This window comes from Rhipicephalus sanguineus, chromosome 8 (genome assembly GCF_013339695.2).
Source record: "Rhipicephalus sanguineus isolate Rsan-2018 chromosome 8, BIME_Rsan_1.4, whole genome shotgun sequence".
In the NCBI taxonomy this organism is placed as follows: domain Eukaryota; kingdom Metazoa; phylum Arthropoda; class Arachnida; order Ixodida; family Ixodidae; genus Rhipicephalus; species Rhipicephalus sanguineus.
In genome coordinates, this window is record NC_051183.1 from 153,432,696 (window position 1) to 153,457,729 (window position 25,034).

Below are 25,034 nucleotides of genomic sequence, written 5' to 3' on the forward strand. Positions count from 1 at the left end.
ATCTGGCCTAATCCGCATGCGATTGTGAGTTCACGACGTTTCGCTGTAGCCATCTTTTGTGACAATTCTTAAATTTTTTGTTAGCACTCGGATGTGAACGCTTCAAAACAGAAGTGAAATACGAAGCTGTTGGATTTTTCTGTCGCGCATTCGTTTTTTTTTTCTCCGTCTAATTTATCTTCCATCAGTAAGATGGCGCTGCTTGTACACTCAGCGAGCCACCTCCTCTAATTGGCCGTGGGATTCGCCGCAATGAACGCCTTGTGCTTCGGCTCGTCTTCTTCGGAGAGGTCAGGCTTGATGATTGCGCTCACCTTGTCCATGTCTTCTTTGACCATGTGGCTGAGCCGCTCGGCGTCTTCCTTCATGGGGATGTTTTCAACGTTGTTGAAGTTGCGCGCCAGTGCGTACCGGATGATTCGCAGCAACTGGTAGCGAGAAAAGCGATTCGTGTTTTTCGCCAGGTTCTGGATGTCGCCATCTTTGTACGTGGGCACTCGAAGTTTTCCAAGCTCCGCCTTGATGATCGCCTTTCGTGCGTCCTCGCTATCTGGAATGGGAATGTTGATCTTGGCCTGGAACGTTCCCTTCATGTCGTCCGTTATGAGCCAAGGCATGAAGGACGTCGCAATAACGATCTCCTTATATTCCTTCTTATCGGCCAAATCCTTCATGTATTTTTGCAGCTCTGTCTTAATGGCTTCCACTACGGGCTTCTTCGCGTCCGGGTACTCCGCCAAGTACAGCTGGTCCAGACCGTCCAGAACCAGCACTCCGGTGTTGTGCTTCTTGTAGTTCCTCGTGAGCATCTGTGTCATCTTAGCAGGGTCGTGAGACAAGCCGCCGATGATAAGCTGGTCGATGTCGACGATGAAGATGGACTTCTCGGGGTACTTGACGTAGATGGACTTTGCCAAGAAGGACTTCCCCGTTCCGTGAGGTCCGTGAAGTAGGATCGTCGATGCGGACTTTGCCTTCGGGTCATTCAGAATCTGGGTGAAGACAAGCTTGGTCGCGTCAATGCCCTGGATATCCTTGTCGAAGTTCAGCTTCTTGCCGGCAATGACAGTTCCAGCAGCGGTGCACCATGGAGGCAGCACCTACGAGGGGAACATAGAGATTACTCACTCCGATACATACCTAGTGCTGCTAGAAATCCGTTGCGTTAAATACTTGACATCGGTCAACTGCTCATAAATTTTAGGACCTTTGTACCTGAAATCAGGCTATCTTTTACCGACAATGATATAACTAGAAATTTTCAGGCGGCATTGTGCTCTTCATCAATGATGACGACTTTTGGAAAAAAATATTATTCAAGACTTATGCAGAGCAAGTCCAAGGATGAATATGCAATTGCGAAAGATAACGTTGGGAGGCCTAACAAAAGGAGAGTTCGCGATTGGCAACCACATACTGGAATTTGTACAAGAGGTTGTTTCTCTAGGTGAGCTGCTAACCTGCACATGCAAAAGCTAACTGCTCATGTGACTGCTTATTTTCGAAGACTCTCTAAGAGCTAACCTCCTCATTCACCGAACAATTCACCGAAAGAAATTCACCGAACAATAAGGATGGGCAGGTGCGTATGCGGTAGTAATTCTCAACTGATGATCGCAAGTCGCAACTATCAGTGTAGCGGGAAGCGTACAATCATTTCATTTGGTCAGTTGTAATATATAGGGCAGAGACTTCGAGAATAACAAAGAAACTAGAGAACTAGTTAAGGACACTGACACTCAGAACCAATAATATGAATAGTTATGGACCACGCAACGTGCTATCCAGCGTATAACAACAGGCGTGAGATTAAGACATAGGAAAACAGCAGAGTGGCTCAGAAAATAAACAAGGGCAGTCGATAACCTACATGACATTAAGAGCAGTAAGTGGGCCTAGCAACCTCACTTAACGAGAAGGACAGATAGCCGATGTTGAGTTAGGGCGACGGAATGGATACCCAGAGATGGCGAACGCAGCCGAGGACGGCCGAGTTGGTTGGTTGGTTGTGTCGGGTTTTCTGGCGCAAAAGCGACCATGGCCATATTGCGCCAAACACAAGGTGTCTTTAAATGTACATGGAAGTTATAAGAACAGGTTCTAAAAGCTTTTGCTGAAGAGTCTTAAAGTAGTTGTAGTTCATTTACAGCTTTCAGGAATCTCATGAGAATTTTAGAACGTGAGCTTGGACATGTTGGTAATCCACCTTAACTATAGCGCACCGAATGGACAGGAACACAAAGGAACGACGTGGATGGAGTGCTAACTCTAACAAATTATTTATTTACGAAGCAGACACATGAAAATATAGGAAAAACTAAGCAACGCACGCAGGCGCATAGGTACGAGATTATTAATTATCATGACACATGTGAAGGACGTGTAGCCAACGATAACATGAGAGTACAAAAACATATAAGATTACCAGGCCATGTGGATGCAACCATCTCCCTCAGGTCACCCTTCCTATCACCTTTAAAAAATCGAATTCTTTTCTTGTCAGCTCGATTGACGGCGCGCTCACACACATGTTCCCCAAGACCGCCATCTTCGCCACCTCGATGATTTCCCGTGTTGTCTGCGCTGTGCTTCGCCCTGTGACACTGCGCTGTGAATACATGGGGACGCATCCACAGTTTCTGCAATGAATAGCGAGATGGCCCGCACTTTCAGTGCGCACGTTACTTGCGTGCTCACGCAGCCTGTCATTCGCGCACCTTCCCTGTTTGTCCGATGTATTTTTTGCTACGCGAAAAAGGAAGCTCATGCACGACGTTTTGCTCGCACTGAATAGGGCATTCTTTGTGCTTTTTCTAGCAAGTGGGCTTCTCGGAATCGCAATAGCTAGCCAAGAGGCTATCGACGCTTATGATGAATTGAAATTTGTCAGTGCCGTCTGCACATCAGCGAAGGGTTTTCTTGAATTTGTGTCCGTGTATCTGTAGAGTGTCCAATCTGTGCAAGGCGTTTAAGACAGCAACGGAGCGCAGAATGATTATACAGAAACAGCAGCTCCGTACACTTAAACAAAGCGCACGGGCGACGTATACACACTAACGCAGTGATGGTGCCGCCACGTGTAAGATCGCTCTCGCGGCCAATAAGAGGGCAGTTTCCTTCGTGATTAAACAACGTTAGAAGCATCACGAACGTGCAGCGTCTCTCGTGTTAATATAATAATATCTGGGGTTTAATGTCCCAAACCACGATATGATTGAGAGACGGAGGGCTCCGGAAATTTCGACCACCTGGGGTTGTTTACCGTGCGCCTAAATTTAAGTACACGGGCCTCCAACATTTTCGCCTCCATCGAAAATGCAGCCGCCACGGCCGGGATTCGATCCCGCGACCTTCGGGTCAGCAGTCGAGCGCCATAACCACTAGACCATCGTGGCGGGGCGCGTCTCTCGTGTTATATGAGGCACGGCCGCTAATCAAGCTTAGGCTGGCTAAGCGAGGTGTTGTGGCGCTGCTGTTATATAAGAAGCTTCCCATAAAGAACACATATACGACTAGATCGCATCGTTCAACGAAACATAAAACGCTAAGCAACCTAAAAAAAGGGGGAGGGGGGCGCTTAAGCTTCGCCTTTAAGAGTTGAACGCGATAGCGATATCCGGCCCCATCCTCATGGCGCTCTGTTTCGCTTGCCATTATTGTTCAGTCCCCCGGTCAGCCTCCCCCCCCCCCCCCCACACACACACACAGGTGCAGCATCGGCGTGGCTCTGTGTTAGAACACCTGCTTGCCACTTCGAAGGCCTGGGTTCGATTCCACCTAGGGTACATCATTTTTGTTATTATTTGCATCCATGGGAATTTTTTCGTCACGGGCAATGATGATTTTTCGCTCGACGAACGACGTCGACACCGGAATTTCTGCGACAACTGCTCCTTAACGCTCACCTGTGAGAGCACGGCGATCTCAAAGATCCTCTTCAGCTCGGGAATTCCCTCTCCCACGACCTCCTGCTCGGCGGCGTCGCCCGAGAACTCCTTCAGCTTCTGAGCCCTCTCGACAAACGGAGCGCACGTGTTGCGTATGAGCAGCGCCGCGTTCAAGTACGACTCCATGGCCTTGCGGTAGAGTCGGATGGCGTTGGCGAACTGCTTCTTGCCATCCTCGACATTCGCCTGGTTGGACAGGTCGACGGCCGCTTTGATGTCGTTGATGAGCGTCACCGGGATCACCATGGCTGTGGATGCCGCGCGATGCTTGCCCTCGCTGCACGTCTAGCAAGACGCGACGCGGTCGCCGTCGGTGAATTCTGGAGCCACGATGCCGCAGTCCTGGCTCACGAGGGGACAGTGCGCGCTTCGCACTTCGTCGTTTTCCGCGAGTGATGGTGCTGCGATAGCGGAGCGTTTACAGCAATAATTTGACAGGCGTTAATCGGCCAATGCTTTCCTATAAGCTGTGATTTTATTTATCCTTTTCTATTACGCAGAGCGGCGCCCATAATAAGTAGGCAGTACGAATAAAGGGATTATAGGTGCCCCACGTTTGCTAGTTGCACAAACGTGAGTATTAAGGGCCCAACTACTCAAGGCATATAATTATTAGCGGTCTGCGAATACCACATCTTCAACGTGGAACACATTCGAGTAATGAAAATTAAGTGTGCATCGACTCGAACATTTTTCGAATGTTCTCGAACAGGAATACTACAACTAAATGTCGTGAAAACAAAAATTGTCACAAACCAGAGAAGAAAAAGTTTGCACAAATTATGCCCTCTGCAACACTATGCCTGGCCCCATATACAGTAATTCAATGAAAAGTTTTAGTGTGAGGCAAGCCCGTAGCCAGGAACTTTAACAGCGAAGCCGTCCTTGGTCGAGCCTTTCATGTCCGGGATCCGTGGTAACGCTTCTGGGTATCATGAAAAGATACGCGCCACATACATTGGGCAAATCCCACTACTCATCACTGGTCCACTAAAAATGAAGGCAACAGCCCAACAAACGGGTATGTGCCACAGAAATGTGTGCGGGCTATCAGAAAGCTATCATCATCATAAACGCGTATGTGCAACGTAAATTGGGTAAATTCCACTGCATACAACTTCCACTAAAAAGGAAGGAGGCGGCAGTTAGCCCAACAAATGGCGTGCGCGTTACCACAGTCACACCACTGTGACGTGATACCTTGTGGTTATGAAAGGTTGTGGCTATACTACAACCTCAAAGCTTAAAAAAGCGTGTTCACTAAAAAGCAGTTGCTTAAGGTCTTGACTGTTTGAGACAAACGCGTATTTTCTATAATTATTTTCGGTAAAACACCCCCCTCATCACCATTCCGGAGGTTCGGGGGGGGGGGGGGGGAGCCCTACGCCACCTCCTCTGGCTACGGGCCTGGTGTCAGGTACCCCAGCGTTCAGGGCCCCAAGCGCTTGCGTACGCGCCGGGTATCGTACACAAGAAGACATGCGCTATATGCGTGTGTCCCGAAACGAAAGGCACACGAAGGTTGCACGCGCTGCAGCGCCAAGAATCATGAAGTCGTCGACATAACGAAAGACCTTCACCCAACCGGTCACGCCGACAGGATTTTGCAGTTGCCTGTCATAACGGGCCGCAAGCAGGTCGCTCGGAATCGGGGCGATGCACGACCCGATGCAGACGCCTTCTTTCTGCACATACTAGTCGCTGTCTTGTTTGACGACGATCGAGCTGAGGTACAGGAAAAAAAAGTCCAGACACCTGGAAACACTTGCGCCGACGGAATTTTGGAAGCGCGTGGCTCCGTATCTTTCTATGCCGGATCAGAATTCTGATTCTAGCTAGCTAACTCGTGCGTCATACAAGTAAATCGCAAAATGTTGGTCGTGACCACCTTCAGGTTTGTTTTGCCCGTGGCCTCCGCGGTTGCCGCAGCTGTCTCGAAGGCTACGGTTTTGCCTTTGATTGTACCTCGCGAAAGTGTGCACGTATCCCCATTTGCAATACATACAAACGGAAGACGACCATCAAGAGACCATTTGACGATGCGAAATGAAACAGCTCCAATGCACAGGAAACTGGATATAAATTAAGGGAGAATGCAACTGAAAAGGCGAAAATACCGAGGCCATTAGTCCCTGATAAAGCGAGGTTTGTACCACTGATCGTAAGATACGTAGCGAAGTAAATTGACCGTGTAAGTACTTGATCGCTTTGGCATTACGTATATACCCGATTTTAACGCATTTAGGCGCTACAAAACGGACGTCGGAGGGCTTGCCTCGAACTCGATGTCGTGCGATGCTCGCTTTTACTTGCGAGTTGCAGCGCGCCGGAATAAGTGAAACTTCTTTTGCATTGTACTCGCAGTTCGTTTTGATCAGCTTCCTGTGTTTCTGAAGCGTGGATTGGCGGAGGAAGCTTTCCAGGTCCTTGATTTTCAAGAAACCACGCCTCTAGACCAACGGAAAAGGGGGGGGGGGGTAATATTGTGGCCTATGCCCATTCGCTTGCGGATGGCTCTCTTTGTACTACCCAGTTATCGCCAGGGTTGCGATGAGGGCGCTGTTGGCGGTGTTTTTCGCAGCGCCGCCTGGGCAGAGTCTGACGTCTATTGCGAACTCAGACCGCCTGATTGAAGTGTAGATATTAATTAGCACAGGGATGGCAAAGATGGTATGGTCGAGGTTTACCATGTGTCGTAGATAGAAAATTATCACCGTCATGAACCTGCACGCCCTGACTGATAATCCCAACATTGAATCGTAAATATTCTAACGTATCGTATGATTAATGATAGCGTCATTGATTATGAACAATTATCTTTAAATCTTTAAAAACACCCGCCTAACATTATGAGAAACTAGCGTGTTATGCTGTTATAAGGCGTTCCGCTATTATAACATAGCGGAACGCCTTTCCACATCACGGGATGCCGTACTATGGCTGTGCTAGCATATAAACCACGTGATGTAAAGTTCCGGCGGCATTATCAACAAGGCTACCGAGGAGTGGGTGGTGGTTCTCATGGGCGCAATCGCAAACTACTCGTACAGTTCTACAAGCCTCACAGCCTCTACAAGGAAGCGTTCGTCGAAAGCCTGACTTGGATGAAGATTGCCGAGAAGACTGGAATGCGCAGAAGGTGCAGCAGCAGCTAGTCGGGCGTGCCCCAACATATCTCGCTCTTGCGCAGCTGGGCGACGACGCTGCCGCCACTTCCGGCGTGTCCGCTTATGTAGCTTCTGCTGGTGTATCTGCTGAAGCAACAGCTTGAAAAGGTGAAAACTATTTTTTGTGTGTGTCCTGCTTGTATAAGTTCAACCTGGTACGATATATAAAGCTCAGGAAAAGGGCAAGATGGAATGCGTTCTCTTTGTTTTTAACGGCGGTATAAGCGAAAGCGGCGACGACCTGCTGCAGGGTTAGAACAAATGTGAACTTTCTCCACACGCGCGGCCTTGGTTTCCCGGCCACACGGAAGTTTTAACGTGATAGAGTTAAAGAGCTCGTTTCGCAGAAATTCCGGTGTCTGCGTCATTTGTTTAGAGCCAAAAATCATCATGTTGTGCATGACCGAAAATCGAGAAAAATGCAAAAAAAATCACGCCATATCCACGGAATGAATGATAATAAGTGGGCGAAGCTCGAGAGGGGGAGATCATCGGTAAACCGTAACCCTCCCGTGAAAGTTCGCCCATTACATCATTAAGAAAGACGGGAGACTGTGTGCGTATATACAAATCAACTTTTATTTTGTTCGTCTACTGTCTACAGCCACCTGCTCCATCCGGTGACTCGCAGCGAAAGAGGAAGCGCGTCAAGAGCGATTGCCTTTTATGGCGTCAGTCACGTGCGAGTGACGTCATCATGACGTCACTCACACTAGCGCCCCCTGCTGAGTGAGTCATACAACTAGGTGGTTACGAACCGGTCCCAGAGGAAGGACAGACCCACGACGTAGTAAAGGCGAACACGCACGAGAGTTTCACTCGTCAACGTCGTCTTCTTCTTCTACTGCATACCAGAACGCGCGCAGTAAAGAAGAAAGAATGCCACACAGGAGAACACGCACAAGAGTCACTCGTCAACGTCGCCTTCTTCTGCTACTGCATACCAGAACTGCATACTAGCTCGTGAGAAGCGCGCGTTCTGGTATGCAGTAGAAGAAGATGACGTTGACGAGTAGTTACAAACCGGTCACAGAGGAAGGATAGGCCCACGGCTTAAGGAGCTTCGCCCCTAAAAAATCGGTTCGAGTGAGAAAGCATTGATTGAAATTGCTTCGGAAAAAAAAACTATATGAATGCCATGTAGTGGAAGGAGTCTTCTTAAAGCATGTAATGTTGCGTGTCAGAAGCGTAGAATCGTACCAGGTGTCAAAAGATGTGAATTCAGCAACGAGTGGGTGTTTTCAAGGCCCACCCATTACAAAGCGTTCAGACATGCTTAATCATCATCAGCTGCAAAAGCATCAACGAAGTGAGCAGCTGCGTAGGTTCGTGTGTTGCTTTAACGAAGCGTAGCGGGTCCTTCGCTGATATGCAAAAGGAAGAATGGCGGCGTAATGGGCACTCAACAGCTGTGCTTGCAGTAGGCATTGTAGGATAGTTTGAAACGGCCAATGTCACGCGCGCGAACATTCGTCTCCTTGCGGCACGCTTGAGGCGTGCACCGAGAACTGAAGCCAGGCTTGCAGTTCAGAAGGCGGTGCACACGGGGACCGATTACCCTATCGCATTCTACTGTTGAAGGCAAAGCTCAAGCGTCCTCCAAGTTTTTGCTCGCTTTTGGCTTCTCAAGTGGGAATGCAAATTTAGTGCAGTCCGCGACAAAACATTCCTACTTGCGATACTTGAAATGTCACTGATTGAAGCAGCACACCACAGTTTCATGACACGCTGGCACTTAATGCAAATGAGGTCATCGCCCTGAATCATCACACACGCGCTGACGAGCACACGACAAATGATAAGAAGCGATGCGCGGAGACGCACGCGTGAGCTGAACCAAGCCACACAATGGGAGTGAGAGCGTTGCCAGGCGTAGCCGCTAGTCGGCGCATCGATCGCAACACTCAGTTGCTGGCGCAACGTCATCGTCAGAGTCCATGAACACATCGCAGTAGTGACGATGCCGCAGCGTGCTGGGCGTCCCACTGAGCATTAATAAACTGTTCACAATCGAAATAAAGCAATTTCAAGGCGACGGACGTCCTTCGCAAGTGGCCAAAACACTTCGGTACGCGTGGGTTCTACGTGAGCATTAAGTGTTCAAGAACTTCATTTTTTATTTATAGAAGTTAATCGGCGGTTGGCTCACAAATGTGCTATCACTGTTATCAACATGCCAGGCCTCAACCACCGGACGTGTTCGTTCATTTCTTTTGTGCGAAGCCTTGCGACTTTTCCTTTGTAATGGGTCTGCTTGTATAAAAGTGCGCGTTCCTAAAATTTTGGCATACATATACACTCTCGGCAATGTAAAGATGGATTAGATGGTGAGCCTCTGGTTAGAGATCTATTCCATTAGTGTCGCTTTAACACAGCGGCCCTCTGCTACACTTAAAAGCGACCGCAGCTAAAAGGACACCACACCTATACGGCAATCAGTAATATTGTTCGTATGTATGCCTTGTCCCAGGCCAACAAGAGGACAAAAAATAGGCTCCTCCCTCGTAGGAATCGCACGAAAACACGAAAGTGAAACATGTCGTCGCAGAAGTAGTTGATTGTTGATTGTACATACATTGATAAACGTGAGCTTACACGCAGTCTGTTGATGTTTGGCGTCTATGGCACCGTTTGGTGCGGATGCGCCTTCGTTGATGTTTGTTCGTGTCATGATACAGTATTTCACTTCACTGCTCCAGACGGTGACACCGCTCTGGCCGAACAGGAGCGCCATGAGAGGGAGAAGGTGTGAGATATAGGGCGCTTTTGTGAGCCGTTAAAGGGACACTAAAGGCAAATAGAAATTTATGTCAGAGTGAAAGGTCAATGTGTGAGAACGTCTAAAACGTCAATAGTATCAGCAGCAGTGCTCAACTAATCGAGAAATTAAGGTAAATGTAGGTACAGTCACTGGAAAATCAGAGTACCGCAAAGGTAGGCTGCACGCGGGCAACATTGGGTGGTGGCGGCCATGTCCCTTCCAGACCGTCCGCCGCGTTGCTAGCGTGTGTTGAGAAGCGACCGATCTTTTAGCCTCAGTGTCGTGTTACGCTCGGCAGAACGGCATTATGTGTGTGTACTTCTTCAAGAGGATATTAGAAGTGACTTCGAGTCATCGACAGGCATGGATCGACTGCGCGGTTAGCGGTGTAACTAATGAAACGTACGGCGAATGTTGCCATGTGCTCGCGAACTCTCTTCATGGCTTCATCGGTCTCTTTTCGGGTCACGCCCGGGCGTGTTCGCTAGGTCCGGATCTGTAAACATAGTTGGATTAGCGCAGTGACATATCGTGCGAGATGCCATTTACTTCGACATTTGGTGAATCTTGACTGTTTGCGCTAGCATTGCAGTCAGTGTTCAGGTTCACTGCGCTCGAGAACGTTATCGAACAACATCGAGAACATTCAACATTGCGTCCTTCGACTGATCGCTGACGCATAGCTTGCTTGCGCGCCGTGCTTGCTGTTCAACTGGTTGATATGTGTAATGGAAGTTGTGTGTGTACGGTAATTGGAAGTTGTGCGCGACGTCTTGATTCGGAACGCCAGTAGCCGAACGCACGGGCGAATCGGCGTGCGGTAGGTAAGGTGCATCTTATCTTACGATACGTAGAAAATAGGCCATCAAAAATGATTTCTTGTCTCCTTAATATGCCTAACGTTGCAATGAATTTGCAAATATTGTGCTGTGTTCCGACAAACAGTTCTTTTTTTGGCGTTGTCAGCGCGTAAACAGCTGGGGTTCGGTTTCGGCACTGCTGCACTTTTTTTTTTTCATAATGCACTCTTATTAAAACTTCCTCGGTACGGTGCTTTATGTTCTTTTGATCGGAAATAGCACATCCCGGAATTTTTAAAGCGCATGCTACTGCATCACAGTATGTATATAGACTAGGGCTCGCATAAAATCGACTCCTTCAATGCGTGGGATCTGCTTTTTTTTTTTTTTTTGCTGTGACCATTTTTCACCAACTATACAGTATTTCAAGGGTGCGCTCGGTGCAATGCAGCATTAGCAGCATTTTTTTGCAACATATTTAAAAATACGCTTGATAACATTGCCTTACACCAAGTTTATCAACAGAGTTCCACGCTTCTCTTTTGTGCAATGCCAAAGATCATGCCACAATTGCTTTAAAGGTATACCAGTAAACAGTTATTATTTTGATAAATCTTCGATTTTGCTCTCGTGCGTGACACGCTTATAACTCGGATAGCATTCGTAATCTGTTCAACAAATCGAGATATAAACAGCCGAGCAAATAGAAAGGTATGTAGTTATCAATATCGCTGACCATAGCGAACCGAAAAGGGGAAGTATCCTGTTGCATAATATCTTTTCCAGCAAAGTTAGTGTAGTTCACTGCAGGAAGGATTTTTATTCGAGGGGGGAGAATTCGTTCAGGCCAACTATGCAGCCACGTAGAACGGCGCTCTTTGACATCCATTTTTCCCACACGGCAAACGAGATTCCCAGAGTAGCTCATCAGTAACGTTCGATTGATGGTGAGCTACTCTCTTCTGGCATCTGCATGCAGTGGCGTAGCCAGGGGGTGGCACACCGGGCCCGTGCCCTCCCACCCCGAAAAAAATGTCTGCTCACGTACCTGTCTGCATGACGCGTTTAAAAAAGCGACGAAGTACTTCTGGGGACCGTGGTACGGCTAAATGTCCGGTCACGCTCTGCATTGAACGCGCCTGCACCCAAAGCGCTTGGAAGGGATATGGCGGCGACAGGTCACGTGATGTGAGTAAGCCAATCGCGTCGGCGGCGGCGCGCGGAAAACAGATGCGATACTCTGAAATTTTTCCAGTGACTCTAAATGTAGGACACGATGTGTGCCACGAGTGGGAGATTTGGAACTGATCCCGAAGACGTCAAAGAGTCCGGAGTACAATTAACAACAACGAATCAAACTAGTTACAATATAAAAAAGAACTTTATATTCGTAAAGACGTAATAAAATGCTCCTTGTTCGTTTCTGTTTGATTTATGGAAAAAAGAAGCTCTTGGCGCTAGCATGGGGAACGGCGCGAGTGGTTCAAAAGTTCCGTTTTCGCCGAGCTGCGCGTCTCAGTGGTAGTTTCGGTATCGCGTACTGCTGCTGGTGGTAGTACGCGATACCGATACCGTAGAGTGGTAGAGCATCGCCCTGTCGATGCTCTACCACTCTACCTCTGCTGCTGCTGACCAAGCTAAGCTCCGTTACAGTGAACTATGCAGTTTCGGTGTGGCCCGTGGCTGCGTCGTGGCAAGGTTGATGACTGCTGTTGCGCAAGAAACCGTAGCTTCGGCGGCCGGGCAGTAAAGGCGGGAAAAGTTGGGCACGGCAACTGCTACGTCAGAAGGTCCGTTCAGGCGGTGATTTGAAGTGCGCTAACGCCGTGCGGACCACTAAAACGCGATTTTCCTTCAAAATAAGCATTTGTTTGCACGAAACAAGCACTACAGGGTTTCTGTAATGCTATTGCCACAGTGAAGGTCGACTTAATATTTGCCTGTAGTGCAAATATTATGCAGGTGGGTCGATAACGCAGTGGGTCGAGAGCCCGCCACCTATAGTCGCGGACCGAATTTTGGGTTCCACTCCCCGTTCATTCGTTTCCACGGAACTTTTTCTTCTAGCTGTTATTTGTCATCTGTTTGGGGGCATTTCACCCAGGGGCTGGACACTTCGGCTAGTTTCGGTATTGGAAATACAGCGTCGGCATGACGCTGGTGGCCAAGCAAAAATTCAGTAACCTTTGCATATGGGAGTTTCTCTTTGCAAACTGCATAAGAATAAAGTGAAGTGGTGCGATTATGCGTGTGTGCGTGGCAATTTCCTTTTCTTAACGTCCTATAAGTTTATTTATTCGCCTCATTCGTTGCACCAACGGGTGGCGCTATCGCTCTTAACGTTTCGGCTGCCATTCACTTCGTCTGCTCCTGCCTCTATCGCTGTCTGGACGTGGATGATTTCTTCAGTATGTTCTGAAACTCAGAAGTTTTCCTTCTTGTGCCCGTGCCGACAATGTACGAAAAACTGAGAACAGGGCAGAAGGCGTGCTGAGCGGTTGTGTGGTGTGAGACCTCGGGGAGGAATAGCAAGACGAAGTTTTTCCGCTTCCCAGCAGACAACAGGGAAGTCCAATTTTTCTTCAGTCATTACGAAGAAACAAGCGCTAGTATTATGAGAAAGTTATAGGACGGTACAAAAGAGCCTAAGCGCTTGACTTCTGTGAACATAATTTTTCGGTTTGGCGAGGCGTCTTTTTCACTGGTCTTTAAGAAAGAGACGCTACATGTTGATAGTTTTTCACGAGCCGATTGATGCTGTGGCTGACGCGCAGACGAAAAGTTCGCTTCGATATTGGTTAGCGGTCGCTCTTCACTTTTTTCAGGAAAAGGAAACTTGCAATTTATGTTTGCCCAATGCACCCTAATGCTTGCTCCACAAACTGGTTTGGCTGGACAGCATTCTGCTGACCAATTTTTGTTGTCAATTAGTATCTTTAAATATTCATGAACAGGGCAAATAAAAATAATAAATTGCATTGCAGTTGCCTTTTTCTTTTTGAATAACAGCAATTCGAGCTACCTGGGTGACGATGGAGCCGCGCTTCGCTTTTTAATTTGTGCCTAAGACGAGAGGAATTTTTCGTGCCTTCTTCGTTCTCTCACCTTTACCTTCGTTTTAGGAGCTTGCTCCTTATGCTCGCGCCTTGTCCGTTGTGGCCGGCGTGTGCACTCTCCGGTGATTTCAAGAATGCTCACTAGATGGCGCGCCGCTGCTCAAGGCGGTGGACACTACGCTCGCGCATGCGCTAGTTAAATAGGTGACCGCTAGAGGGCCGCGCCTCTCGTTTGGCGCGCTTCCTTTCAGTTCGCCGGGAGTTCACTCAGTGAACAGAGGACCGCGCCTCTCATTTGGCGCTTGCGTTTGGCGCGCTTCCTTTCTCTTCGCCGGGAGCTCACTCAGTGAACACTCTTCGCTGCCGCTCCGCAGCACGAACACCCCAGCCAAGGTTCATGTTGCTGCACGGCGGGCTCGCCGCCAAGACTGCGGTGAGAGCCCGGAAGGCCGAAGCGAAGAGGGCTAATGTATATATAACAACGTTGTCACGTATATATATATATGATGGTAGAGGAATGTGTACGGAGGATTAGCGGGTTACCCGATCATCTCCGAGCAAGCTCCTCTAACATGAATCACTTCGTGGATATGGCGGTCATTTTTCTTGCGTTTTATTTATTTGCGGTCACCGTGGTATTTCGCCCGTTTTCCAGGTATGCCGTATGATGTAACTCTAAAGCAAGACACCAGGAGAAGCTGACATTGGAGCAAATGTACCATGGCTACCGCATCTGTTCGGATCACTTCACAGAAAAGGCGTGCGCCGACGCGACCAATACCGTGGCCGGTTGTGCCGACCGTTGGAATGGAAGAGTGGTCCCTGATCGATAAAGATAAGAGAAACGAGTTATTTGTACTTCGGACACACCCTGCTTCTGTAGTTCATGTGTAATTCACGTGCGATCTTTAACCCAAAATTCAAAGGATATCATCGACGTTGGATTGAGGGCCACCATCTTAACATGCAAGTGCTTCATTTCACTACGTTCCTAAATTTGATTAAAATCTTCCCTATTTCAATTGTTGTCTCGGGCAAATGCCACTGCTGCTGCAGCTCACGACTACCTCGGCCAAAAAAGGCCTATATTTTCCCTATGCATTAAACCGAGAGCGCGAAGCTGATGATGCGACATAGAAAATGCATAACATACGGTCTTAACATACGGCACGACATACGGCACATTGGATGAGTCTTGCAAACCACTCGAAAGAGCATCATTTCGATCATCGCTACCCTAATGGATCGAATGCAGGGGATTTGAGTTTCTTTTAAAAAAAATTATGCCTCCGAAGTTTTTCCATCCATCCATCCATCCATCCATCCATCCAATCCACGATGTCAAGGTGTTAGACAGTCATGCTGTATCAAACACCACGCATGCTGATTGGGAGGTACGGTTTATTATTAGGTACTTGAGAGTAATGATAGTGATAATCGCTTTGTGGTCGCTGTGGTAGACGCTGATTGGTTACGCGACCATTTTCAGCAAGACGAATTTGTTCCTTTTTGTTTGACATTCTATTCACGCTGTTCTTCAGATGTCTTTAATTTCCATGGTCTACCCATGGCAGTCTTAGAATGAACTGAATGAGCTGCTAGACGGGTCTCCCTTTTATATATAAAAGCGGGACACACAGATGGGTAGAACGAAGGTCCGTTTGACGTCATTCGATTCTCTCGTGTGAAGTGCAAAGCAGCTGCAACCTAATCGATACAAGGTACGCGTGGGAGGATATTCCTACTGTTCACAGGTGCCTTATCGTCCATCATGCGATTTTTATGCTTGTTTCGTGGATTTCTTTATTGAAACGAATACCTGATTGCGAAGAAAGATATGTCGTTTGCCTTCAGTTGCTAAAGGGCGCCAAAACCACTCAGAGGCCGAAATTAAGTTGTGGCGTTGAAGTTGTGCACGAGTCTACAGCCAACGCGTACGTCGACTCCTCTGTCCACCTCTCCGAATGCCCTTCCTCAGCGTGCCAGGTGAGAAGGCAAGGAGCGCGCGCATTTGCTAGCAGAGGAACGCGCGAGTATCCTGGCGGTTTAGGGGCCTGGCGTTTCTGCCCGCGGAGCAAAACCGTTGCGTGCTTGAGGTATGCAGCTTCGCTGTGAAATACTTCTTCATGTCTTGAAACTATTGAAACTACGCGTTCCTTAAAAGCTCCGTGCATCACTTTCTCCTATAGATCAACCTCAAGGACGATCAATATTGAGCTGACACTTCCTTCCCCAACAATTACTGTTTCTAAAAAAATAGGGTACCGTGTGCTATTTGTTTGTTCCGTTAGAAATGCGTCATAAGCGCCTAGATGACGTGAGAACAAAGTATCTGCGTTGCAATCTCGAATATATTCCGGTGGAATCTCTGAGTGACATGATCGTACAATAAGAGCGAAAAACAAAGCAGCCGGAACCGTAGCAATGATTTATGTCGCGTTGCCGAGGAGTACGACCCACGAATAGCTCCAGAGCCGTGCCGCGTAATAAATTACAATGAAGTTTCCCTGCGCTGCCGATAGTTTCAGTTCAGCGAAAGACGACGTTTAGCAGTTTCACTACGTGACATCGGGCTGCCCTTATGAAGCACATATTTACTGTCCTACAGAACATCAGCGTTGGCATATAGTCTCAGAAAAATTTGCCGCACCGTCTATGATTAACTCTGACGCAAAGCTATTGCCATGCCAATATTTCCCAGTTTTACGTGACTGAGTTACTTACTCTCTCATGAATTAAAGTTGAAGCTTGCAATAACGCTCCCGTTTTTGTGTTTTACTTGAAAGAAAAATTATGTGGCGCGCATCTTCTCTTGTATAGGCAACGTTGCCTATTTTTACTTGTAAGGTTAAATTTGTTTGTGCGCACCTTAGTACCAAAGCGAGGCTGCCTGATTAGTATTGCATACATCATCTGATATGGCAGCGCTTGTTTGACTTTTCACCGATATGTTCACCTTTCTTCTTCGTTATTGGCAGTATTTTAACGCGATCTGGTTCGTGGCCCAATTAGTATACATGTAGGGGTTTAACGTCCCAAAACAACGATATGAATATGAGAGACGACGTAGTGGAGGGCTCCGGAAATTTCGACAACCTGAGGTTCTTTAACGTTCACCTAAATCCAAGTACACGGGCCTCAGATATTACGCCTCCATTGAAAACGCGATCCCGCGACTTGCCGGTCAGCACTCGCCACCATAACCACTAAACCGCCGTGGCGGGTCGGTTTGCGGTCTATCATCCATTGTGAGTGCGCGCTATAAGTATTACGCAATAACGATTTTCATCATCGATATCTAATTCATTCATCGCTAATGCTCAGCCATTTGCAGACGAGCAAAGTGGCATTCAGCAGTGCAGAGGTACAGCACCAATTGTTACGACCGGCTCTAGAGTTCTTCTTGGCAGGCGCCGTTGGGAGTGATCCTGTGAAGCAGGCCTGTCAGTCAGAGGATTTCCCCATAAATCGGCGCTTGGACGGAGACACAGAGCGCCACATTTTTCTGGAGAATGCTCACGCCCGCGGGGTCGAGCGAGTGTGGAATGCCGCCGTAGACGGGTTCCGAGTAATACTTCGGAATATCAAACAACACCTTTTGGCGTGGTGTTGTCGGCATGGGATAGCAGCTCTGGAGGGGTTCTCACCAAACCGCTAGATTCTCTTACCCCGAGTGCAGACATGAAGGTTTACACGTGCTCAAGTAAGCTGTCCATCTTCCCCGAGGTCAACGACACCTCCCCTCTCCCCTTCCGGACTTCCTCCTCGCTGACGTTCTGGACTGGAGTCATCGGGGTGTGGCACATGAGTTTATTGCACTGGTGTTCCCCAACCGAACTTCTCGACATACGAGTGTATTCTGTGACTCATTGCCTTCTTTCTAAAGGTCGGACGCCGGGACGGCAAGTCACCGCATTGGCGGGAGCTGCGGATACCGGTTTTGAGAGCCTCAGGGTTCTCACTTAAGGCGTTATAAGCCGAAGACTTGTTGTAAAAAGGTCTCTCTCGATATCTCTCATCATGCCTCTATGTAAATAAACCTCTGTTCTCTCATGTACGAACGTGGCTTCCTATCTACAAAAGATGGGCTACAGGGTACTCCGTCGAGGGCCAGCTACCGTTGACGTGACCCGCCGGACCTGAGTCGTAACAACTGATGGCAGTGGAGTCGTAACAACAGATGGCAGTGCTTCTTTCTGCAAGCAGCCGGGTGCTTCTACTAAGGTAGTGGTTAGTAGGTGATGGAAATAATACTGTTTGTTCCAGCTCTCAATATGTTGGTTCTATCTCCCCATATATAGGAAATAAGATACGTGGCACAGCAAATTGCGCGCGACATTTCCTTGTCGTATTAAGCATGTCGCTGAACGACGCTATCCGAAACTTTTTTAACGATCCAAATGTACTTTCACCATATCTATCTATCTATCTATCTATCTATCTATCTATCTATCTATCTATCTATCTATCTATCTATCTATCTATCTATCTATCTATCTATCTATCTATCTATCTATCTATCTATCTATCTATCTATCTATCTATCTATCTATCTATCTATCTATCTATCTATCTATCTATCTATCTATCTATCTATCTATCTATCTATCTATCTATGTCTTGGCGCTTGGCAAATATCAAAATTGGCGCATTAGAATTTGAGTGTATGACGAACATGATTCGCAGGTCATGACATGGATAACGTGACTTCCCTGTCGCGTACATAGTCAAATCCTTTCCACCAGTCACAAGTGGCAGATACCAGCTTTCCGCGTCTCATAGCAGGTATGCGCCGAAGGGGATTCTCAGGCTATATCAACTCAGACATTAGAAATCTGAACCCGACAGCGTCACAGAGAATGCGGTGTGACATCATCACTCTACTATACGAGACCGCATGCGAAAACAAGTATGATTGCAGCTGGATGCAACGTGAGAAGCTCTTTATTTTTGATCATCGCCGACTGATATGACACGCTAGCCTCACCGGATAATTTTTTTTTTCGGTTCATACACGAATATGTAGGAATCGTGCGGGGCCAATACCATTTTTACACGGCAGTGCTTGCATTTTCCTCCTTAAACTTGAGGCAGTCCTGGATGTCATCAGACGTGTTTCGTGGTTTGTACTGGTCCATGGCGGCGGACAGCTCTTCGAAGGTAAGATCGCCGGTGTCCTTGAAGGTGCGCATGACGATCGCCAGAATGTCTTCTCCGCTGTAGCCCGACGTCTTGTCTGCTAACTCGATCCACTTATCGTCAGTGATGGTGTTCGGGGACTTGCCAATGTGCTGCTTCAAGATGCGCATGCGCTCTTCGGGTCTGGGTAGCGGGATGAAGATGCGCTTCTGAAAGGCTGTGGCGAAAAACGAGTCGATCAACTTCGGTGCATTAGTGGTGGCGACGCACAGAGTCACCTCAGCTGTCATGTTGTCGTTGATGAACTTCACCTCGTTGACGATGCTCTGACGCAGCTTCTGGTACCTACGCAAGAAAAATTAAACTATGAATAACATGAAGAGCGACCTTACGCTGGCACCAGCAAAAACCACACTGGATGCTTTGAGTTGGTGCTCGTAGCTAATCTTGGTCAAACGAAATCTAAGGAAGGTAAAAATAAAACACAGATAAGAAGAAATTACTAAAATAGAAGACACACATTATCCTTTTTCTACTTACAAAACCAGAAGGTGTTTACAACATCGAAAACGTTTAATGTTTCTTACAATTAAGTGTCATACAAGTATTACATTCTTATTTTTTGAAGATGAGAATGCTTTCTCAGCGAAATTTCACTCAAATAATTCACCTATTTGTGGCACTGTAGTCCTCGTATAAAAATGATTGAACAAGAGGTGTCTCTGGAGCCAACGTTTCGACAAGCAGACTTGTCTTTGTCAAGGCAGCAACTGGCTTTACAAAGGCAAGTCTGCTTGTGCAAACTCCAGCGACACCTCCCGTTTAAATATTCTAAATGCGAACCATTTCTTAGCGGCTTTGGCACTTTGAGCGTTTCTATCTACGTTTCTATCTACGTATCTATTTATCTAGCCGCCTCGTCTGGGTTCTCTTACGATCGCCTCCATAACTTGGTTTATATCAAAATTGGCATGGGAGGGTAAGAGGATTTAACGAATATGACTGTCCGGTAATGACATGAAACAGTCACAGTTTCGCCTCCAGGGCGAAGCAAAGAATGTGATAGCAAGAAATTGGAATGCCACAGGAAGAACGGCAAGCAGCTAGAAACTTGCTGCGCACTGCTCAAACACAAAGGACGCAGGAAAATAAAATACACAAGGCGAGTGCTAACCAACAACTGTCACAGCTCGACACTTGCAGCGCGCTCTTGAGACACACAGAAAAACTCATGAAAATAACACGCAGGTATACATAGGACGAGTGCGACCTGTCACGGTTGTCACTTCAACTAACCCCTACATTGGCTCTTCAAGCTAGCAGATCATTCCTTTCGCAAACGCAGCCGCCGCAGCGAGCAAAGTGATCTTCCTATGGTCTGTAGCTTCAACGCTAACTTTGCTGAAAGCACAAAACTCCCCCTCAATAGATAAGCGCGCGAGCACGGTCGACCATATCCTGTATGCCAAAGTACAAGTCGAAGGCGCACATCCCAACTCTGGCGAAACACTAGACGGTTTTAGAATTGGGGACCCAAGAAATTTCCGAGCTGCCAGGAAGCATGCGTCTAATGCAAGTCACTCTCGGACTCTTGCGCGGATGTCCCAAGACCCTGCAGCGCCTTCGTTTGCGCGGCAAACAAAACCGTAGAACGCATGGCCTCAAGAGAAGAAATAAAGACGGCGCTTGGCAGTGGCACGTGAAGCCACGGCTCGCGTTCCCTACGAGCGTCCATTGTGGTCACTAAGATACAGCGTCCCTTGGCTCTTGTTGGTACATATTCCTGAGGCTAAAATCACAGCGCAAACGCACTTCTTTGTCCTTTTTCACTTCTATCAAACTACAGCACGCGCCGAGTGGAGCGAGCGCCGCAAGCTACGGTTGGCTATGCTATATGTGGTTTTGCCTGCGTTAAATGAAGGAAAGAAGTGGAAATTTTAAGGGATCGTTTTTCTTTGTTATACACAGTATTAATGAGAACTAACACACAATAATGCCAAGGAAAGTACAGGGACGTTATTAGTAGTATATGTAATATAAATGTGAAGAAGGAAAAGTGGACTAAAACCTACCTTGCCGCGGGCAGGGAACGAACCTGCGACATTCGAATAACGCGTCCGATGCTCTACCAACTGAGCTACCGCGGCGGCCATCCCCTCGTCCACTTTACGTGGTATATATGTGCATTTAAACGTGGTGGCGTCAGTCAGCGCCGCCAGTAGCCATGACGACGAGTGTGGAACACTCTTTTTCTGCCTGTTGGCATCACGTAGCACGTGAACTTATTCCGAGCTGGCAGCTGACCAATGCATTAATTTTGCATTAATTTTGCCTGCGTTACTATCATCATGAAGGCGCTCGAAGAACAAGAGGAAGAAGACTTCTCTTTCGCGCGAGCTTGCGCTGAGATGGTTATACTTTACCTGCGTAACGTGCGGTTGTATTCTGCCGTTAGTATCCGGGAGGCCGAATGAGGCATGGCGTCTAATGCAGCACGCTGCTGAGCGGATTGTCGCAGGTTCGAAACTGCGGTCGAGCGCTTCGGAATTTTTTTTCTTCTGAATTATTTTTATTTATTGCTTGTCCATATAATTGCTATCGCAATAATAACGTGAAAATCATGTTGCGTACGTCGCCGAAAGCATTTCCTCCAGACACGTGTGGCACATACCCGTTTACCACGGGTCGCGGTGTACGGCTATGCGCCACAGCTGATTGGCAGTCTATATCTACCCAGGAACGGCGAGAACATACATTTGTAATTTAAATGCAAGAGCGTTAAGAAAAACCGACATCGGCAGCGTTCACCCGACAAATGGAAAGAATGAAAATTAGGATCCCAACAGGAATCGAACCCAAGCATTCTGCGTGGCGGCCACGTATTCTACTACAAAGCCACGCCAGGTCTATAAACTGGTTCGGCAAAACTACCTATGCAGGCGTAATGCCGGTGCAACGTGAATTGTGGTTGCGGTGCTCGCTATCTAATTGTACAAGAAAGCATTATAAATTACATATGTACTCCTACGATACAGGCGTCATATCATATTAATGTCTGTGGTTCCAGTGTTGGCTCCGCTTTTAAGCAGTGTCGTAAACATTACACTTGTATTCCTATGATTCAGCAAGCTGTATTGAATTATTGCTCGATCCCAGAGGAATACACTAACGAAAGTTACGTATGATATTCACATGATTGCACCACAAGTTGCTCTTGTATTCGACACCATAAATTGGTCTTAGTTTTGATAATGCTGACGCGTGTACTCTAACGTTAGGGCTGGCGTTACATCGCACCATAAGTTACCCTTTAAACGCCAGTGATGTCGACGTGCCTGGTGCGCCCACGACGTGCACAGAGCTACTGCACTTACAAAAACACGTCGATCCACCTTGTATCACTTGGCTCGAAGCCATAAAGTACTGCATATAAGTACTCGATGACTGCTTCGCATGAAACCGATTCCCACAACGCATGGGATCTGCCGAACGTTTTTCGTTTCTTCAAGCTTCCAGTTTCCCCTTAAGTTCTGCCTTATTTGTAGCGCATTTTTTACAAGCCAATGACATCAACGATGGCTGTATAGCGCGTACAAAACGCTGCTTCACTGCGCTATCAAAAGTCCAGAAAAAACGCCTAGCCGATTCGCCAATACGTTTTGACACAAACTTGCAGCACGCTTGAGCTTCGGCCTAAAGAGTAGAACGCGATAGCGTATTCGGGTTCTGTGCGCATTGCCTCCAACTGTGTCGCAATGACAGGAACGTTTGTGCGAGTAACGTTAGCCGTTTCAAACTATTCTAGAATGCCTACTGGTCGTGCTCTTGGTGATGCCCGAGAGGTGCTACGCCACGCTCTGGGTTTGAGGGACAGCTCGGGAGAAGAGGAGTGTATCCGCAGTAGAGATCAGTAATAAACTGTTGGAGGACTGGCGGCGGAAATGCAAGGAAGAGGGGCGAAGACAAAATAGCGTGGAATCAAAAAGTACTCTGCAGTGCAACGGAGAAAGCTATGCTATGAATAAATTATGTTGTCACTTCGTAATGAAAAAATACCTGGTTCAAATTTAGGCAAGCAGGCCGTTAGGCGGAATTGGAAATAGCTCTCACAGGCTCTGCTCATAAAAGGGACAATCTATCCATCGCTAGCGTTACTCTATACGCTCCCTTTGTGGAGCTGCAGGAACCATGCACGCTGACTCCAGCCTGGCGCGCATGCGCGGGTGATTCGCGAGGATCGGGTTTGAGTGTATATTTTCTTATGATGCAAGTCTCGGTCTTACGAGTGAGAGAGCGAGCCCGGCAGGAGCGCTCTGATCAGATGTTCTTTAATCACTAATTCAAACGCTAGCGCGCCAGGCCCGTGCCAGCGGCAGCTGCCTCGTGCAAGAGCGAGCGTTTTTGATGCGATGCCGATGCTGCTGCCGCTACACAATGAAGCCTTCAGTTGTGAGTAAGCACACCTGTTGTGCCCTTTCTTGTCGCTGTCGCGTTAGCGCTTTTAGTATATTAGTATAAACAAGTACCAACTAGCTCGCCTTTCTGTTTTGCCTCAATCGCTAGCATGGCTTCCCTTCTTGGTGGTAAACTCAACCGTGCCGCAACTGTGCGCGTAACATTGGCCGTTTCAAACTATCTTAAAATAATTTAAAAAAAAACATCGCTACCTGTGCTCTTCCTCGGGTTTTTGGGTTGGCTTAAAGAGTTCCTGCACGTCTTGCAGAACCAGGAGACACCAAGCGGCCAGTCTGGCTGCCTTGAAGAGCGACTTCACGTAGAGGTCCTCTGCACCCTCTGGTGCGTCTCTCATCAGCGAGGAAATGTTCACGTCAATGCACACCCAGTCCTTCGCAGCGCCAATCATGGCCTTGGTGAGGTAGCTCTTTCCGCAACCGGTCGGGCCAAATAGGAGAATCGATTTCAGCGTTTTGCGTTTGCCGGTAAACATGACAGGGTGCTTGATGGGGCACCGGTCCAGGATGGCGAGCTTCAATATGAATTTGGGTGTCTCGTGGCCTATGACGTCGCTCCACTTGACGGGCTTGTCGGGGGTTATAGATAGCACTCCTGGGAGCCTGTTCATATTCGACGTCGGCTCGAAGTCATTAACGTCCGTGTCCTGCTTCGAGCGGTCGGGTTGCGGATGCGTGGGCTTGCGGTATTTGTCATTCGGCGTAATGATTCGCAACAGGTCCTCGTTGCGCTCCTGAAAACGGATGCACTGGAACAACATGTCCTCGATGACTGTCAGGTATGTCTGCAGGGTCTGCTTGTACATGATAAACGCTTGCGGCAGCTTCTTGTCGCGGTCATGCTGCTCCGCCTTGGTCGCCTGCTCGTTGGCCTTCTCCAGGACCGACTGGAAGGAAGCTGCCGAATACTTCTCGGTCGTCATCGCTGCTGATTCTTTCTGGATGACCTACGGGCTTCCCGCTCTTCACCCTCCTCTTCTCTTGCTCTTGGTCTTGCCCCTCCGCAATGGCATGCACCCACTACGCATGCCTGGCTGAGTAGCGACCGGCTGTACTGTTTGTTATAGTTAGGCAATCTGAATGAATCTTATACTATAATACTGCAGTGCAGTAATTCGAAATCGTCGAAAACAGAGGGCCAACGGATGCACAGCTCCGACAAGGGAAGTTGTCTTCGTCATGGCGTGACAGTCGAAACGCTGGCGGCACCACCATTCCTTGTTGGACAAGTTGTCGTAACTTTGAGCTTTCATTATATTCTAACTTCTTTGTTTTGTAGTGTAGTCAAGCCAGAAGAATGAACAGTATCAACAAGATAACAGACGCGAATAATTTTTGAGGTAGAATATTAATAAATCTCTCTCAAATATTGACTCAATCTACTACAGTAAAAGCTCGTTAGTTTTGCCCCCGTTAATTCGTAAAATCGGATAATTCAGACGTGTTCCCTGGTTTAGGCAAGCATATGTATTGTTTAATGGCATAAACTCTCTCGTTAATTTGGCCATATTATGCCGCATTACGACGAGCGCGACAACTGGACTCGTGCGTACATTGCCTAGACTGGCCGTTGTGGGAACCAGAGGTTAAAGGACCATAAGCACAACGTCCCAAAAGTAATTTCCGGGCATGTCCTGCCTTCTCTCATGTGTTCGTCTTTCTCAGCTCAAAAATCAAGGTGTTATGTGCTCA

General features: G+C 47.7%; 2 protein-coding genes across 2 annotated transcripts; both read right to left on the reverse strand.

Moving 5' to 3' along the window:
* Window positions 1–211: 211 nt before the first annotated feature.
* Window positions 212–4,193, reverse strand: LOC119403010 (vacuolar protein sorting-associated protein 4A-like). Its single transcript, XM_037669989.2, has 2 exons — window positions 3,906–4,193; window positions 212–1,100 (listed from the first exon to the last, which is right to left on the reverse strand). Exons 1-2 carry the CDS (start codon window positions 4,191–4,193, stop codon window positions 228–230), a joined length of 1,161 nt encoding a protein of 386 aa, XP_037525917.1. The 3' UTR covers window positions 212–227.
* Window positions 4,194–18,667: 14,474 nt separating this feature from the next.
* On the reverse strand, window positions 18,668–24,290 carry LOC119403011 (vacuolar protein sorting-associated protein 4A). Its single transcript, XM_037669990.2, has 2 exons — window positions 23,538–24,290; window positions 18,668–19,215 (listed from the first exon to the last, which is right to left on the reverse strand). The coding sequence occupies exons 1-2, from the start codon at window positions 24,263–24,265 to the stop codon at window positions 18,783–18,785; spliced, it is 1,161 nt and encodes a 386-aa protein (XP_037525918.1). The 5' UTR covers window positions 24,266–24,290; the 3' UTR covers window positions 18,668–18,782.
* Window positions 24,291–25,034: the final 744 nt, after the last annotated feature.